Here is a 19,598-nt window from a genome sequence, read left to right as displayed (position 1 = left end):
AGAATAATTGCCCACTGCTGTATTATGAATGTGATCCAATTCCTGGAGACGTAAGCATATGCATTATCAAAGCATAATTACACCTGACATTAAGTGGCTTCCCTGCAGATTCCTTCGTGACAACAGAAAAGTAAAAGGTCCATGATACAGCAAGAATGACTCGCCTTTTCGTTTCAGAGGGCTGTACCTCACAATTCAAATGTGACATCTGCTTAAAAGATGAAACCAGCCTCCTTCCAAATAAATGACATCTGATCAGCTCTTCAAGGATGAACATTTTATTGGAATATAGGCACTTGGCAGAGTAAATACATGGTTACAAAGTGTTTTAAGTTTATTTGCTTTATATAGTGACCGGGAAAGTCAGTCCACAGTGTCGATTTTTTTTCTTGAAGTTGCAGACTTTAGAAGGCAAACCCTCAAACCCATCTCTTTATGGTAAAGCATGAAGGCACATGTTGCCAACTGTTGCACCGACTGATACTATTATTAAGTCAATGATGTCCTTCCCTTCTTCACATCAAAATTGCTATGAATCACATATCACTTAACCTTATTATAATGAACGAAAATCACTTTTGTCTTGGGGAATTGTGAAACCTTTTGAAATCACTAGCTCCGACGTAGATTACCAGACTTGAGAACTTTTATAATAAAATATGTAAGGCCAGAAAGCTTTTGGACAAGTTGGAATCTTACCCTGGTAGTCTCCAAAATCTTTTTTTTTTTTTTTTTAAAGAAAGTTTACTATGTGTAATGCAAGGCGCTTATGTCTCTGCTTAAAGCTACAAGGGAAAAAATGACAAGCCCAATTTTTTTCAAGGGAAATATTTTTTCTCTGTGAAAGGTCAGTAGTAAAAGAACTAGTTTAAAGTCATGGAGTTTTTGCCAAAAACCATGTCTCAAGGTTTTATGCATTTCTAATGGCTTTGCCCATAGGAGAGATACCCAGAGTGGCAAACAGAGGCTAAGGAAAAAAATGCTGTTCATTTAGATCAGAATAACCTCGCTCCAGTCTGGAAACCACTGAAATGACACATACAAGTCTGTATGAAAAGCAAAACAAACTCATGGTGATATGCAGTTATTCCATTCAACATGTTAAAATGAAGACAGAGTATTTTAAATGCACTCTAGTTTCCTGTTCCATCTTCAAATTAAACAATCATCCTGCTTATTCTAGAAAACTTTTTTTTTTTGAGACAGCGTCTCATTTTGTTGCCCAAGCTGGAGTGCAGTGGTACAATCATAGTTCATTGCAGCCTCAACTTCCCTCGCTCAAACAATCCTCCTGCCTCAACCACCCAAGTAGCTAGGACTGCAGGCACACACCATTATTATTTTTCGTAAGGATGAGATCTTGCTATGTTGCCCAGGCTTGTCTAGAACTCCTGGGCTCAAGTGACCCTCTCACCTCAGCCTCCCAAAGTGCTGGGATTATAGGTGTAAGCTACCGCATCCAGCCCAAAAACTTGTCTTTAGTGAAATATGTACAGAAAATTCTTTGATTATATTCTCGAGTACATCCTGCCAAATAGTGCCCAGTCCTCCCTGACCTACATGATGGATAAAGTTAGGGCACTGATGTTCATCCATCCAATGCAGTGAAATGTACTCTCTTTTAGGGTTGAAAAAAATCTCTTAGCTTTCCAGGGGGTGCAAGAAGCCCTGCATTGAGCAAAGAAAGGAAGCTAGGAAGCTCCGGTGTGAGGTCAGCCTGGGCTGGGACTCCACACTACTGTCCCAGGGAGTCGGGCAGCCTTTGTGGGGCTGGGCACTGCTTCTTTGGCTTCCTGCCTTACTGGGCAGTGCATCTGGCCATCTGCCCCTTGGACTTTGGACTTTACTTAAGAGAAAACTCAACAAGGGCAGAAAGCCCAATTCAAAACGTCTTTCTGCCTGACAGCAGGCCCCAAATAGCCCCAGCACAGCAGTGTTCTGGGTGTCCAGTTCCCACATTTCCCGAGCAGCCTGACGCATGCCAGGTCCTATGCACCAGGGATATTAAAGTGACTCAAGGAGGCAGGAAGCCATTATTCAAGGCTGTGGGTTTCTAGCAGGAAGCACAAATGATGACTAAACCCTAGTTTCTGTCTTTTAAGAGAGGAGCCTCTTGGAGAGACAAGAAGTAAACCTAATTTCAACACACCACGCTAAATGCCAGGATATGAGTGAGCACTGCAGAAAGCAGAGACTGGGGGAGAAGTGGTCTTTACTTCCTTCACCTGTGGTGGGATCCCTCAAAGACATGAGGATTTAAACACGCCAAGAAAAGTTGCAACAATTAAATATGATATTATACATATACTGATTATTATTCATGTTTATGACCTAGAAATTCTTCATGGGAGGGCTGAAAAGGGTGATATTTTAATTTCTGGTTAAATGGTTGAACTGTGTGCGAAGCAAATGCTCTAAAGAACTGACATAAATTTACTCGATAGTGATGATCTAAACAAGTTCTCAACAAATATGTTGAGATCTGATATTAAAATTTGGGGAGGGGCCAGGTAGCTCACGCTGTAATCCCAGCACTTTGGGAAGTCGAGGTGGGTGGATCACTTGAAATCAGGAGTTTGAGACCAGCCTGGCCAACATGGTGTAAAACCCATCTCTACCAAAAATACAAAAATTAGCCGGGAATGGTGCCGCATGGCTGTAATTCCAGCTACTTGGGAGGCTGACAGAGGAGAATCTCCTGAACCCAGGAGGCGGAGGTTGCAGTGAGCCGAGATCACACCACTGCACTCCAGCCTTGGCGACAGAGTGAGACTCCATCTCAAAAAAATAGAATAAAATAAAATAAAAAGTCGGGGAGGGAAACCACGATGTAATACTTGGGACTGGAGATTTTAGGAAATGATCTGGTATTTTTCTGAAGGAGAAAAGAACAACTCCTTTTAATCTTTTGGAAGCAAGTCTCTTCCATTTTCAACATTAATGGTTATAGATCACCATCCGTTAAGAAGATGTGTTTTGTCTATTTCCATTAAAATGTAAGTTCTAGGAGGAAGGAACAAAGTTGTTTTTCGCCATGGTATCCCCAGTGCTTGGTATATAACAGAGCCTCAATTAGCTTGCTGAATGACCAAACAAATGATTTCAGCTTTTTTTTTTTTTTTTTTTTTTGAGGCGAAGTCTCGCTCTGTGGCCCAGGCGGGAGTGCAGTGGCGCAATCTCGGCTCACTGCAAGCTCCGCCTCCCGGGTTCACGCCATTCTCCTGCCTCAGCCTCCCGAGTAGCTGGGACTATAGGCGCCCGCCATCACGCCCGGCTAATTTTTTTGTATTTTTAGTAGAGACGGGGTTTCACCGTGTTAGCCAGGATGGTCTCGATCTCTTGACCTCGTGATCCGCCCGCCTCGGCCTCCCAGAGTGCTGGGATTACAAGCGTGAGCCACCGCGCCCGGCCTTCAGCTTTTGATAACATCTTTGGAAGTTGAGAGCATACACCTTGGCTTTTGTCTTTATTCATTTATTTATTTATTCATTCATTTTGTGCCCTTCTGGGAATGAACCAGGACTATTTGAATGGAAAGAGAAAAAAAAAAAAGCTGTCATAGTTTAAAAATTGGCATATGTTCTCTTCCAGATTAAATTCCCTTGGACCTTTTAATTTATGCTAGAACAAGCACTTATCTTTTCTTTTTTTTATTACTAAGCCCAACACAGTGCATGGCATGCAGTAACTGTTCAAATAATGTTTGTTTAATTGACGGGTTTTAAGCTCGATAATTTAGCTAAGCCCTTTGCACAGTCTAAGCCTAATTTGGAATGCTTTCAGGTTTACCCAGGCCAATAAAATTTTCTTGCCTCATCTGAATTTCCTGAAAATGTGATTAATTAATAAGAATCATCAAGATTAATAAGAAATTGATAGCAGGATGAGTAACAGGCCCAGACAGTCCCACAGATCACACCTTCCGCCCTCCATTTCCGCTTAGCTTCTCTTGAATCTATTGAGCATGATTGCCTCTGTGGGGCTACAGCCAGCACGGGTGACTGTTCATGACCTACCCTCTCTTGTAGTCTGACTGTGGACAAATGCCGACTCCTTAAGAGATGGTGAAGTAGGCATAGTAGATAGTAAAGGTAGACTTACAGTATACATTTGCATTCTCAAACAAAATTAAAAAGCCTTAAAGTGCACAAGAAGATTGCAAAATTGAAAAGTGCAGAGCATACTCAAAACTGTCATCCTACTGTTTTCTCAGTCTTCCCTGCAATACTATTCCCTCCTCAGACATCCTCAGCTCCCTCTCACCCCAAGTATGCCATTGCCTTTGTAATTCTTATTAAAATACTAAAGCAAAAATTCATCGTAGAACAATTCATGTCCACAAAGGTTTGCCTCAGTTGCTCATGCCCTGTATGCATTTCCTCTGGTTTTATTATTCAAATTAAGAAAATACTTAAAAATTTTTTGGTAACAGCTTGCATGCAACCCCTAAGTGTACCCCTATAACCCTTTGGCTTTGTTCAGAGAAAGACTTCAGCCAAATTGTCCCTTTCACTCCTCTGAGGGCAGCTCTGGGAAACTCTCCTGACCACCTTCTCCCTCCTTCATGTCATCTTTGTGTGACAGCAGGACATCCGGGTTTGGAGCATCCTCCACCACCCACTGACACTCATGAACACGGGCTACCTTGATCTCCTCTGCATTCACACTGGCCGTGGCCTGGGCCGCGCTGCTTTGCCCTCCCATCTCTTCTTGTTCCTCAGAAACCTGGCTCTCACTGAGGCAGATGGGGTCAGAACCTAAGGTGCAGCCCTCTTGCTGTGAGGCATCCCCTTCCTCAGTACACTTGCCCCCTCTTCCTTCATGGGCAGCGAGTGTGCAGGCCTCTCCTGGGAGCTCCCTCTCCATGGGCCCCAGGGGCTCCTCGGTGAGCCCTCCACTGGCTGGCGGAGAGGCTGGGCTGCCTACCTCTGGAAATCCCCCCAACTCCTCCCCATGGGCCTCGGGACAGGGAGGTTGGGCCTCCCTCTCGCTGACTTCACTTTCTTCACAGTTGTCGGGATGGATGGCAGCTGCCTGACTGGGCTCTTTTTCCTCTTCTTCTTCATTTTCTTGGGGAACGTGGCTCTCCCCATTCGTATCTTCTTCCATCACTGGAGCAGAGTCCACTGGTACTTCCACGGACGCTGTCAGCAACTTTCTGAGCTCCTTCAAAGAACCTGAGGCAGTGATGGGTTCTGGCTCTTCCTGGGCGGGTTCTTCATCCTGAAGGGTCCCTCCAAACTCCAGCTCTGATGAGCATGTGCCCGGGAGTCCTGCTGTGTCCTCTGCTGCCACAGGATTCACCACGGGGTCATCCACTCTTGAAATAATCACCTGCTCAGTCCCATCTGGGGGTGGGCTTGGCCCAGGGAGAGAAAGGCTTTCTCCTTTGGCCAACGAGCTAGGGACCTCAGGCTGCTTCTCTTCCTCTGACTCCTGGAATACTTCGTTACTGAGGGTCTCACTACCCAGAACTCCTGGCAGAATGGCAGAAGCTCTCCTGGCAGGGCTGGCCTGGTTTGACCCTGTGGGGGGCTTTAGATCTGTTAAGCTGGACACACTTTCACTGGGCAAGGCCATGTTATCTTCAAATAAGTTGTGTTTCTTCAAGATAGCAGCTTCCTTTATCACTGAGAGATATCAGAAAACAAAACATGATTTTCTGATTTTATTGAGAAGCCAAAGTCCCCTTTCAGCCTCTCTGGCTATCCAAATTTCTCCATTTCAAGACCCAGCTTACATCCAGGGAGCCTTCCCTGATGACCAAAGACTATAAACTCTTTCCAAACTCTGAGCCTCTGTAGCATTCATTCATTCATTTATTCAAACAGCAAACATTTGCAGGACATTTAACATGGGACAGGCCCTGGGAATCCAGAGATGAATAAACTATAGCCTTTGTTTTCAAGATACTCAGGGTCTGCAGTAGTGTTACCTGTATCCCTCAGGGAGGCCCCAGCACATTTTATTAGCTGCTAAGATGGGTGGCTCCAGTTTGTCCACCTGGACTGAAATCCTCTAGGGCAGGGCCAGGCCTTACACTTCTCTGCTTTACCTTGCAGTACAGTCCTGAATGTGTAATAGGTACTCGGTACTGCACATGCAGAGGAGAGGGCCAAAATGAAGATCCATGTGCATCTAGCTCGGTTTCAAAGGCCTCCAGAGGGGCAAATCCAATAACAACGACAACAACAGCAGGTGACATTTTTGACCACAGGCCTCCTACTTATGGCTGTGCAGGGGCTGTAGTGCCCAAAAATATCACATCTCAGGGGTGCCATTCATATCAAAGACAGTACAGATTTGTGTATTTGGCATAACTTTTCAGCATCTAGCTGCAGAGTTTCCTTCTCTAACAAAATCAATATATTGTGACAATTTTCTAACAGACAGCAATAAAGTGTCTGGAGGAAAGGAATCTTTTTCTAAATCACCCAAAGGTGCCCATGGTGGGCTGGCAGTGGCCTTGACCGAGCCCTTCCTTTGTGTAGACACTGTGCTGACATCTTCATATTGCTGGTCTCACTGGATTCCCTAGAATTAGCTACTAGGACCTTGGGCTTGTCCTTGGCTAGTTTTCATTGAGGAAGGTCTTTTGTGATACTCAAGACCTTCCCAAAGGAGACCAGATATGTTTCAGGTCCACAGTTTGATGGTGGCCTTCTCCAGCTTTTTTTTTTTTTTGAGACCGAGTCTCACTCTGTCACCCAGGCTGGAGTGCAATGGCACAATCTTGGCTCACTGGAACCTCTGCCTCCTGGATTCAAGCGATTCTCCTACCTCAGCTTCTGGAGTAGCTGGGATTACAGGTGTACACCACCACGCCCAGCTAATTTTTTAATATTTTTAGTAGAGATGGAGTTTCACCATGTTGGCCAAGCTGGTCTTGAACTCCTGACCTCAAGTGATCTGCCCATCTTGGCCTCCCAAAGTGCTGGGATTACAGGTGTGACCCACTGTGCCCAGCCCTCTCCAGCATATTTTAAACAAAGTTTTCCTATCCACAATCCAATCCCAGGCAAGGCATGATTCCTGAGGATACTGGATGCCGTAGTCCCACCGAGACTTGCGTGGCACTGCATCATCACCCTGCACCTTTTTCTGTCTGGCTGAGTGGAGGCTGGGAATGTGTTGAGAGAGCCATTAATAAGCCTTGCTGCTGGAATTGCCTCTTCTCAGCTTTGGTGGGTGGGGGGCAGGGGCAGTTACAAGCCTGTGCCTAAGAAAAGCCCTTTTCCCTTTGTTCTGTCTGGAATAGCAAGAGGAAGACAGCTCTTCATGAGAGACCCAAGATTTAATCTCACTAAGCCTCAACTTTCTCATCTGTAAAATGAAACTTAAAATTCCCATCTCACAGCATTCATATTTTTGTATTAAAAAGGGAAAATAACATCGAAAGTGCCAGCTTTGTGTGTGCTTAATCATAACACTCAATCAAGGTTAGTATCCTTCCTTCTTTCCTTCCCTCTCCTCACTGTCTGTCTCCCTACCTCACCAATGTCCATTTCCTCTTCTCTTTTCCTCCCTGACTGGCCTTACAGAGTCCTATTTCAGGGATGCTCCCCTCTATGGAGTGTCCCTGCAGCACCAGGTAACCTTTCTTACCTTTCAGAGTTTCATCAAGCAGGATCTGATGTAAAATCTCCTCATAGACATTTTCAACGTGAATCATATTGGTATGATCTGCAAAGATGAACTGCTCATATTTCTGAAGCTCCTGGAGGGCAAGAGATTAGAAGATAAAGATGAAAAGGCATGAGATGCCTGTTCTTAGACAAGATACAGAAAGGACGATTCCCACTCATGATTCTCTTCTTGTAGGGCATAAGAGAAGGACCATGTTGGCCCAGGGGCAAATTACTCATTTCAACAATATTTTATTGGGTTCCCTTCAATTCAATTCACTTTCTAGGCACCATGCCTGACCTCGACACATCTATTACTGTCCATGATAAGGTGTGGAACTCACTCAGCCATTGGTGGTTCCTTTCCCTTTCCTTGTACTGGCCATGCATTTTATGCACTTCATGGGAGAAGACAGCAGTGATGTTTTTTTTTATCATCTCAGGGCCTCATTAGCAGGTTTGGAACCTCCTTTTTTCCCTTCATCACCAAGATGTTTCCTTCTTTCTTTTTTGTTTAATTACAATAGCACTTTACCAAGGTAAGTTATATATAGTAAAATGTACAGATAAGTTCAGCTCAATGATTTTAAATATGTAAATATACTTATGTAACCATAACCCAGATCAAGGAGAACATTTCCATCACCCCCAAAGTTCCCCCACCCCCCTTTCCAGTCTGCACCTCCCAAGATATGAGCACTGATTTTATACCTATCATGATAGATTAGTTTTTGCTTGTTCTTGAACTTTATAGAAACGAAATCATAATTATTTTGCATTTGTTTTTGAGATTCATCCATGTTGCTGCATCTATCAGTAGCTCATTCCTTTTTATTGTTAAGTAGTATTCATTATATGGATAAACAAAAATTGTTTATCTGCACTCAGGTTGATAAAAATTGAGATTTTTTTTCAATTTTCAACCATAAATATAATTTTTATTTTATTTTATTTTATTTTTTATTATTATTATACTTTAAGTTTTAGGGTACATGTGCACAATGTGCAGGTTAGTTACATATGTATACATGTGCCATGCTGGTGCACTGCACCCAATTACTCGTCATCTAGCATTAGGTATATCTCCCAGTGCTATCCCTCCCCTCTCCCCCCACCCCACAACAGTCCCCAGAGTGTGATGTTCCCCTTCCTGTGTCCATGTGTTCTCATTGTTCAATTCCCACCTATGAGTGAGAATATGCGGTGTTTGGTTTTTTGTTCTTGCGATAGTTTACTGAGAATGATGATTTCCAATTTCATCCATGTCCCTACAAAGGACATGAACTCATCATTTTTTATGGCTACATAGTATTCCATGGTGTATATGTGCCAAATTTTCTTAATCCAGTCTATCATTGTTGGACATTTGGGTTGGTTCCAAGACTTTGCTATTGTGAATAGTGCCACAATAAACATATGTGTGCATGTGTCTTTATAGCAGCATGATTTATAGTCCTTTAGGTATATACCCAGTAATGGGATGGCTGGGTCAAATGGTATTTCTAGTTCTAGATCCCTGAGGAATCGCCACACTGACTTCCACAATGGTTGAACTAGTTTACAGTCCCACCAACAGTGTAAAAGTGTTCCTATTTCTCCACATCCTCTCCAGCACCTGTTGTTTCCTGACTTTTTAATGATTGCCATTCTAACTGGTGTGAGATGGTATCCCATTGTGGTTTTGATTTGCATTTCTCTGATGGCCAGTGATGATGAGCATTTTTTCATGTGTTTTTTGGCTGCATCAATGTCTTCTTTTGAGAAGTGTCTGTTCATGTCCTTCGCCCACTTTTTGGTGGGGTTGTTTTTTTCTTGTAAATTTGTTTGAGTTCATTGTAGATTCTGGATATTAGCCCTTTGTCAGATGAGTAGGTTGTGAAAATTTTCTCCCATTTTGTAGGTTGCCTGTTCACTCTGATGGTAGTTTCTTTTGCTGTGCAGAAGCTCTTTAGTTTAATTAGATCCCATTTGTCAATTTTGGCTTTCGTTGCCATTGCTTTTGGCGTTTTAGACATGAAGTCCTTGCCCATGCCTATGTCCTGAATGGTAATGCCTAGGTTTTCCTGTAGGGTTTTTATGGTTTTAGGTCTAACGTTTAAGTCTTTAATCCATCTTGAATTGATTTTTGTATAAGGTGTAAGGAAGGGATCCAGTTTCAGCTTTCTACATATGGCTAGCCAGTTTTCCCAGCATCATTTATTAAAGAGGGAATCCTTTCCCCATTGCTTGTTTTTCTCAGGTTTGTCAAAGATCAGATAGTTGTAGATATACGGCGCAACTATATCTACGCCATATAATAATCATAAATATAATTGCTGTGAACATTCTTGTACATATGTTTTTGTGGATTTAAGGGCTTGTTTATGTTGGGCATATACCTAAAAGTGAAGTTGTTGGGTCATAGGGTAGATGTATGCTTAACTTTATCAGAATGGGGCCACTTTGGGGGTTGGGGGACTCTCTAGTCAAGGGCTCTTCAGAAACATTCTCTTTCTCTTCAGCTGGCCCTGACATTCATTGATTCCTTCTAGGATAGCCCAGGCATGGTGCATCCCTTAATTCTCTCTCCTTTCCAAGGGTTTCCAAATGGCTTGCCTTTTATCAGCATGAGGACAGGGCAGGGATCAAAATGTACCAAATCATATCCCATGATTAACTTAGTAATCCTTGCACCTGGTGGTGCTGGGGGAAGGCTTCCCACATGTGGCTCTTAAGAGAATCAGGGACTTAGCCATGGGATTTGTGGTCTCTTGCCTGGAAGGACAGTATTTACAGCAGGTGATCAGAAGCACCACCTCAGACAACTCTCAGTGCTGGGACTTTGGGGCACTGTAGCCCAGATCACAGCGGGTAATAATGGGTTCCTTTATACCCAACCAAGAAGAAAGGCAAAGGATTGAAGAGACATGAGCTTCAAAGACCCCTAGAGGGTCTAGAGGCAGGACTGTTGCACAGATTTGAGAAAAGCATCGCCCAGGAGACTGGAGACTGCCCTGGACTAGACATGGGACCTTGGTGAGCCATATCACTGCTCTGTGCCTCTGTCTCTTCCTCTGCTAAATGAGAGGCACAGATTCATGCCTGCAACACCCTTTCATCCTTCCCACGTGGTCCCCCATTCCTATTCCCCTGATTGGCATTCATCCCTCAGGACTGGGTGAAAGCATGACTCTGGAAGTCCTTCCTGGCTGTATAAGCAGAGTTTGGCACTTTCCTTGGAACTCTTCCCCATGAGGCAACTGCTGTGTTCCTCACATGGCATCCTGTTTGCCTGTCTCCTGCTCTCTACTGTGAACTCCAGGACTTCAGGGATGCTGGGCTGGCACAATGCCTGGATCACATGTGATACAAATCTAATACATATTTGCTGACTCAATAAACAGTAGACCTTTAAATTTTCAACCAGCTAAATAATTCTGTGGGAAGGAGTACTTTCTATGGACATATATACTGCCATGAAGTGACCAACTTTACAAAACAGGTCTTTTATATTGAATTGATTGAACAGGGCCATAGGTTTACTTCCCTGGGCCAATTAATTTGGTATCTCTGAAGGTAGGTGTTGGGGAGTCAGAATCATTTTTTTCACAGTTCCCCAGACAATTCTAATACACAGCTTGGGCTGAGGTTGAGTACCACAGATCTAGGAAGCTGCTACTTATAGAACCAAGGGAAATGCACTTTAGCAAAATAAAGACTCCTTCTAGGAAGCAGATAATCCCCTCATTCACCTATTCTGCAAATCCAGGTTTTTAAAAAGCTCTTGATGCTGATATAATATCCTCCATTACCAAAACCTCTGGGTCACAGGCTCTTTTGAAATCAATGCCTCCTGATTAAAAAATTACAAGAGCCTCTTACAGATTGGGCACAGCACACTATGTTGATGCTTGGAAAGAGGGGAGCCGATAAGAAGGAGAACTCTCCTTACCTTTCTCCTGAGAGAAGGTGGATCTGAGGCCCCCAAACTGCCTTTGTGATTGAAAAAAAAAAATCCTAAGCAGAACATCTGTGTGCAAACCCACCTAGCAGTGGACACTATCATCATTTGGCTGCTGAACTGTTCTGCCATGTAAGGCCAAAGGTCAATCCCTTGGCTTAATCAAATCCTTTCCTATGAAAGAAATATGCCCCACAAATAAATGCCAAATACATCTAATACACTATGAGGATGTGAAGGAAAACAGCACTCACAGACTATAAAAATGACCAACGACATGTCTGCAGTAAAATAACTTATGCAAAGGATTTTAACGTTCCAGTGCTTGGAGACTCTCCGAGCTGCCAAAAAGCCCTTTTTTAAATTCCAAAAACCTCTTTATCATTTGCTCCAAAATGGAGCAGGCCTTGCTTCAGGTTAATAGATTATTTTTGAAATGTAGAAGTAGTAATAATAATAGTGGTAGTGGTACTTGATACCATTTCCTGAGTGCCTATCATGTTTTAGGTAAGCAAGAACTGGGTTCACACTCTGGTGGTCACCAGGTCTGTGGCCTCGGCTCAGTGGCTTAACCACTCAGGTTTCCTCATTTGTACCATGAGGATATAAATAATACCTCCTCCCAGAGCTGTTTTCAGTCTCTGCTGGCCCATTGCTCTGCTCTACAGATGAAGTCACACCCTCGTAATCATGGCTCTCACTGGATACTCAATGTTTGTAGAGGTTTTAAGTGGTTTCATTGATTTCATTAAACAACATTGCTGGATTTAACAGAACAAATATCCTGTAATTATGTTAGCTAATATCTTTTTTGGATACAGTGGTCAAGTTTCAGAGGACACGTTGGACCTATGAGTCATACTATAATGAGAAACACCTGGTATCCTTAGGTATTCTATGTCAACCCCTAGTTTGGCTCAAATTCAGATCACTGCCCTTTGAGATTTTGTCTAGTTCAGGGGTCAGCATATCTGGCTAGCATCTTGTTTTTGCAAATAAAGTCTGTTTATATATAGTCAATGGCTGTTTGTGTGCTACAACAGCAGAGCTGAAGAGTTGCAACAGAAATAGTGCAGTCCATGAAGCTTAAAATATTTACTCTCTGACCATTTACAAAAATGTCTGCCAATCCCTCCCTGGTCTAGTCTGCTGTTTGCCAGTACACATCACAAAAGAACTTGTTTGAACTTCAGAGGTAAGAAGAGCAAGCTCTTTAGGGTAACTCATCCCCTTACTGGTTTGCATGTGGACGCCAGTGCCTTCTGCACAGTGGGAAGTGTGATTTGAACTAGTGCCTCTTGAAATATCTTCTTTCGGATGGTGCTGCTGTCATAATCATATTGCTGTCAACAAAGAAACATATGTTAAATAGTAACATTACAATCTGTTGACTTATGTTTACTCAAAAAACTCAGCCACCCACTTCACCTCTCTTTTCCTCCTAATGTCTGAGAACTCTTGTATTTCCAAGGCCTCAGAGATCTTTCCATGTAATTCCCTCACACTGCAGGCACAGGTTATAACTGATAATGACCCATCTTACTCTTACCTTTTACAGGTATGGAAACTGAGGCAAGATCAAAACAGAATGGTGACTTCTGCATTATAAAGAAGTTGGGGATAGAACTGGGGGGTGAGTTTGTATTTTATTACACCTGTCCCAGGTAGCTCCATGGAAACCATGATCATCTATTACTCCACATCTTCAAACCAGGGTCAGTGGGTTGTAATGATTTCCACAAGGGAAGAGAAGGCCTGGCTAGTGGCTCCATTAACACTGTGACATGTTAACCAAAGAAGTTCAGTATCCAGAACAAGAAAGATGACGATTCTGTCTGTTCTGCATTGGACATCCCAACATGGAGACCAGGATTTAATTGTGGATCTCACTTCAAGGGGATCACAGATAAGTCAGAGTATAGTCATAGGCAGCGAGAAGAATGGTCAGGCCAAGTGAAGAATAGTTAAAGAGATGAAGGTGTTTATACTGGAGATAATAAGTTAGGGCAAGTTATAACTCTATTCAAACAACCAAAGGCTGCCACGTGGAAGAAGGTTATGAATGAAGGGGGTAGAACTGGAATAACCAGTGGTGAGAACTTTGGCCTAACATGAGAAAGCATGTTCTTGCTGTCAAGAACTAAAATGGGCTATCCTGAGAGGTCGAAAGTATCCTGCCAGTGCAGGTGTCGGAGCACTAGTGGGACCACCCCTTGAGGGAACCTGCTGAACACTGAATATGAAGTTGAACTAAAGGCACTCAAAATCTCTTTGAAACCTGAGGTCCTAATATTTCAACACCTTTCTACATTTTTTCTTCCTTTCTTTCTGTACGCTAAAGCATTTGACACTGACACTATCTTTTTTTTTTAGTTCCATTGCAATTTCATCATTATGTGTGTTATCATGATCAATATTGGTGTTTTTTTTTGTTTTGTTTTTTTGTTTTTTGTTTTTTGAGACGGAGTCTCACTCTGCCACCCAGAGCTGGAGTATAGTGGCGCAATCTCCACTCACTGCAAGCTCCACCTCCCAGGTTCACGCCATTCTCCTGCCTCAGCCTCCCGAGTAGCTGGGACTACAGGTGCCCACCACCACACCCAGCTAGTTTTTTGTATTTTTAGTAGACACGGGGTTTCACCGTGTTAGCCAGGATGGTCTCGATCTCCTGACCTCATGATCTGCCCGCCTCGGCCTCCCAAAGTTCTGGGATTACAGGTGTGAGCCACTGCGCCTGGCCCCAGTATTGTTTTTAATATTAATGATTTAGTTGCTAGAGTTTCCTCTTGGCTGTGAGGCATCAAGATCAAGTCTGAAATTCAGAGACCACCCCTAGGCTCTGTGGGACTTTGATCTTCTGTTCCAAGGCAATGTTTAGGGGAACTAGAAGGCAGTAAAAAAAATTAGTGGACTAGGTGTATGATCGTTTATCCTTAAGCTCACCATTGATCAGCCTGTTGAGCTTAATTAAGTCACATTAGCTTTTACAGAATCAGTTCCTCATCTGTACAATGGGGGAATATTCTAGTTAATGCACAAGTTCTTGTGGGGATCAAGTAAGAGGCTTTAAAATATAACATATATGTGAAAGCTCCTATTATTAAAACTATTTTAATAAACACGCTGAAGTACATTTAAAACAATTTCATATGGTAGATTTCTTTTCTTTGGAGTATTTCCTTTGCCATGAGGTTCTGATTTTTCAAAATCAATAAATTATTTGCCAGTTTAATGGATTTTACTATATTGTAACCTCTTTGAAGAAAGAGGCTGTGCCTTGCCTATTTTTACATCCCATGCAGTGCTTATAGTGGACAGCTAATACGTGTTTGTCGAGTTGGATCTCTATGAAGGCTGGGACACGGGGCCTGTAGCTGTGGGTAATGATGCTGAGGACCAGCAGTGGCCGCTAGATGGCAGAAGAGGCATGGAAGTCACACTGGAGAAACTGCAGCGGACTGACAGTCACTGGACTTGGGAGAGAAAGGAGTGGGGAAAGATTAGAGCCAAGGAGAGAACTTGGTATTTTCCACTTTACAAAAGAAACAGGGGTCACGTTCTTGTTTTATGCTTCCCACAAACAAGAGAACGGTTTTACCTTTAAGACTCGGAGCTTAACCTTCTCAATGGCAACTGCAGTTTTGGAGGCCTCTCCTTGGAGATGTGGGGAAAGCAACTGCTCAAAAGTGAACACTGCATTCTCCATTAGCTAGAAACCAGAAGCGACACAGAAACAGACAACAGTCAGGGGCTGGGATCACCACCCACAGGCCTGGCTAAGTGGGACTGCAGAGCAGGGGCCATCAGAGATGAGTCCCCTCGGCTGCTACTCGGGGGGGGGACCCAGGGCAACATCACCCCATCACCAGGGCTGTGAAACAAATGGTCACGTGGCCACAGTGGGAGCAGCAAGAAGTTGGAAAACCCAAGGCCATGGGACTGAGCAAGCATTCTGTCATCTCCCGTGGGCACTCCTATTCTTTGATACCTGCAGCCACTGATTAAGGGATGAGGCTGGAGCCTTCTTCAACTAGTTTTTGGTGGCACCTCCACTTTAAGTAGATGTAAACCGCTCCACAGCTTATCTCTCCCTCTCTCTGCAGGGCTGGGAAGGGAGGCAGGGTCAGGGATGGGTGGGGACAGTGGCTGACATGTTCATGGGTCAGAAAGCAGAAGTAGTTCAGGTATCTTATTCTCTGCACCTTTGCCTGTGTTCCCGTCACCAGGGTCCAGTATTACGAAAGAGACTTCTGCTAAACTGTTGCCCAATTTTGTTCCTTGTTCCTCTTTCATCCCTCACAACTCAAGGGTTAGTTAGCTAAAATGTATCACTTAATCCTGCCCATAACCTTTATGAAAAAAGTTCTCCTTTCTTCCCCAAGCCCGTGGTCCCAAAGCATCCAATATATACCTTTTTTTTTTTTTTTGAGACACAGTTTCACTTTGTCATCCAGGCTGGAGTGCAGTGGCACACTCTTGGTTCACTGCAACCTCTGCCTCCAGGGTTCAAGCGAGTCTCGTGCTTCAGCCTCCAAGTAGCTGGGACTACAGGTGTGCACCATCATGCCCGGCTAATTTTTTTGTATTTTTAGTAGAGATGGGGTTTCACCATGTTGGCCAGGCTGGTCTTAAACTCCTGACTTCAAGTGATCCACCTGCCTCGGTCTCCCAAAATGCTGGGATTACAGGCGTGAGCCACCATGCCTGGCCACAATATATACCTTTATCATACCTTCAACATTGTAGTGAATTTATCTAAGAATTTGTCTCACTCAAGCTCCCTGAAGTGGGATCTGGTACAGTGTCCGGCCCACAGTAATCTCGCCTCAGAATATCTGTGTGAAATGGCATGGTGTCCTTTAGAGCTTTGGTGACCGTACCCCTTATTCATTTAGGAAACACTATAATATGGAAGGAGTTTGTGCTATTCATTCCTGTTACTGAGGAAAAGATTACTTATGAAAACAAAAAAAGAAACCTGTCAAGTAGACTCAAGAAATTCAAATATGAAGCTGTGATTGATTGATTGGTTTACTCTTAATTACGTTAGGGAATTAATTTAAGCCAGTGGCTCTCAATCCTGGCTGCGTATTAGAAACAGTAGGAATCAGGGTAGGGAAGTTCTATCAAAAAGTAGCCATATAGGCTGGGTGTGGTGGCTTATGCCTGTAATCCCAGCACTTTGGGAGGCCGAGGTGGGCAGATCACTTGAGGTCAAGAGTTTGAGACCAGCCTGGCCAACACAGTAAAAACCCCATCTCTACTAAAAATACAAAAATTAGCCAGACATGGTGGCACATGCCTGTAGTCCCAGCTACTCAGGAAGTTGAGGCAAGACAATCACTTGAACCCGGGAGGCAAAGGTTGCATGCAGTGAGCCAAGATCATGCCACTGCACTCCAGCCTGGACATCAGTATTTCCCCCAGGTGATTCCAGTGTGTAGCCAAGGTTACAGCACTGATTTGACAAATCAAGTAGTTATCAATTAATGCTACTTTATTTTTCTGAGCTATGTCTTGTCTATGATGTTCATCCACATGGATGGAAGATGAAGCCAGTGGAGGGACAGAACATGTCCTCCCGCAACATGATGGCTAAAGAGATGCGACGTATTTCCCTGAGCTACACTAGCAGCCGGTCTCACTGGCCAGCACCCATTTCTCTGCTCTCTCTTTACCCTCATCCACCACGGATGCCCCTGCCACACCCACCTCCTGCATGTAGTTCTGTGTCCTCTGAACCACCAGATCAATGTGGGGGAATCTGAAGCGGCTCTTGAGATCCTGCAGGCGCTCGTGAAGCAGGTTGACTTTAGTATAACAAGGTTCCATCTTCACGGAATGCAGCGGAAGATTCATAAGCCGGTCTAGATGCTGCATTTTGGTGAAGGGAAACATTAAACACCCTCAGAATGAGGAGCGGTATTGCATATATATTGCATATTACATACATTCTAAGCAATCAAATGCATGTTGTTAAAGTGAATCACTACTTGGATCCCTACATCTGTGACACCTTCAACTGTCTTATTTTCCTCCTGCAGTGGGTTCCTAGGGTAGCTGTAATGCTAGGACAGAAACCAGCAGAAACACCAACTGGATGAGAGGAAGACCCAGCGGTGCACCCCGGGGACTCCAGTCTTTGTAAGCTGTTGATGGACTCTAAGCTCCCACTTCCAGAGCTCAAGAACCAGACAGGTAGGCTCTGACACGTGGTTGCTGCTGGGCCCCCAGGCTTCCAAAATCTTCTTTAGTGAGTGACACTCCTCTCAAAAAACCCCAGGGAGGTCAGGATGCTCCCTGGACTCCTGGACTTTGGAAGGGAAGCCAGAGTTCCTCACAATTCTATGAGGATCTGCCAGGGCCCACAGGGCTTCTCTCTGCTATAGGTTGCTTTAGGTGCTAGTGGATGGGAAGTGGATAGGCAGAGCCCTGTACTGGGAGAGGTATCCAGTTTGAAGAACTGGGGTCCCTCCTACTCTAGTTTGCACTCAGTCAATGAAGCCATTGGGCTTCCAGCATCATACCTCACCTGCTAAAGCCCTAAAGTGTTATCAACAAATGTTGTTGCAACAGAATGCATTCTGTTTTCCAAGCTTATTTTAAAATCATTTTTTAAAGGAAATACTGGAGGTTTAAAATAAACAGGGGAATGGGTGGAGCAGAAGAAGGCAGAAAGAAAGGTTCTGAAAATGGAGGCTCTAGAGAGAACTGGGGAGTGAGGCAGGTTACATATGAATAATATAAGATGCACTGTCCGACTTTCAGCTCACGCAGAAGAGATAATCTAGATTTCTAGATTTCTCTAAACAGGAATTTTAAGAGGGCCCACTCTCATTATGCTTTAAAGGGAAAATACTGCTCCCTTTATGAAGTGAGTTATGGAGAGGTCCACTGAAGTGAAGTAAGGATCAAAAGCATGCTGTGGAACTTGCAGCTCCTCACCAAATGGAATGTGTCTATTTTTAAAAAATATCAATTAAGCAGACAGAAGAGGAAAAATGGGTTCCCACTTTGCTCCTATCAGATTGGCAAAAGTTTAATCAAATGATAACACCTATAGCTGATAGCAATATGGGGGAGAAAGCCCTTATCATACACAATTAGTGGAAATGTAAAATTTAAATCCTTTTTTTTGAAATGCAATGGAAACATTTTTTAACATGAGAAATGTACTTTCAACCTGGCTATCTTGTCTTAGGAGAATATACTATAGAAATAAATACATCAGGGTATATGTGTGTGTGTGTGTATATATATATACACACACATATGTGTGTATACATAAAAATATTAATTTATTATGCTTTATTCATAATGCCAGCAATATTGAGATGAATGAATAAATCATGGTGTATCCATACATGAAACATCATGCAGCCATTACAAAGAAAGATTTAGAGCTGAAACAGTTACCTTGGAAACAGTTTCATGGGGTATTTTTGGAAGAGAAACTGATAAGCAGAGTAATGTATAAAATATAATCCCATTTTTCTTAAAGCAGGCAATCTAAAGTCTAGCCTCTAAGGGTGTGTTTTATATGCTAGATAAGAATGGGGAAAATACAGAATGGCATATGCTAAGTTGTTAACACGAGTTGCTTGAGGGGAGGAGGTGGCATTGGGGAAGGGGAAGAGTGAAGACAAGTAAAACAAAACAGGCTGCAATAAGAAACCCCAAAACATTTCTAAAATGATCCTGTTAATGCACAATTATATATGTGTATATATGCATAAAGAATAAAGGAAAAGAAATAGAGACATCTGGTTTTATCTACTGACTTGTAAGGATGTTCATCATGATATGTCAAGTATAAAACCAAGCTGCCAATTTATATCTTTGTCGGTGATTCTTAAACTGTAGGGTACACCAGAACCTCTGGAGGTCTTATGAAAACAGACTCCTGGGCACTACCCCTAGATTTTCTGATTTAGTAGATCATTGGTGGGGCCTGAGAATTTGCATTTTTAACAACCAGGTGATGATGACACTGCTGGTCTGGGGACCATACTTTGAGAAATATTGATCTGTTA

At 43.3% G+C, this 19,598-nt stretch overlaps 1 protein-coding gene across 1 annotated transcript in view; it reads right to left on the bottom strand.

Annotated features, from left to right (window-relative positions):
* Positions 1-262: 262 nt before the first annotated feature.
* The window catches only part of NIBAN1 (niban apoptosis regulator 1), a 176,979-nt gene continuing 157,643 nt past the window's right edge, over positions 263-19,598 (bottom strand). The window contains exons 10-14 of the mRNA XM_031004602.3: positions 17,278-17,439; positions 15,164-15,274; positions 12,801-12,908; positions 7,606-7,717; positions 263-5,630 (exon numbers count right to left, since the gene is read on the bottom strand). Coding sequence (XP_030860462.2) covers positions 4,510-5,630; positions 7,606-7,717; positions 12,801-12,908; positions 15,164-15,274; positions 17,278-17,439 — 1,614 coding nt within the window. The 3' untranslated portion in view covers positions 263-4,509. The remainder of the gene's footprint in view (positions 5,631-7,605; positions 7,718-12,800; positions 12,909-15,163; positions 15,275-17,277; positions 17,440-19,598) is intronic.

The sequence above is a fragment of the Gorilla gorilla genome, chromosome 1, assembly GCF_029281585.2.
Source record: "Gorilla gorilla gorilla isolate KB3781 chromosome 1, NHGRI_mGorGor1-v2.1_pri, whole genome shotgun sequence".
Lineage (NCBI taxonomy): Eukaryota > Metazoa > Chordata > Mammalia > Primates > Hominidae > Gorilla > Gorilla gorilla.
This window is presented reverse-complemented; position numbering and strand designations above follow the sequence as displayed.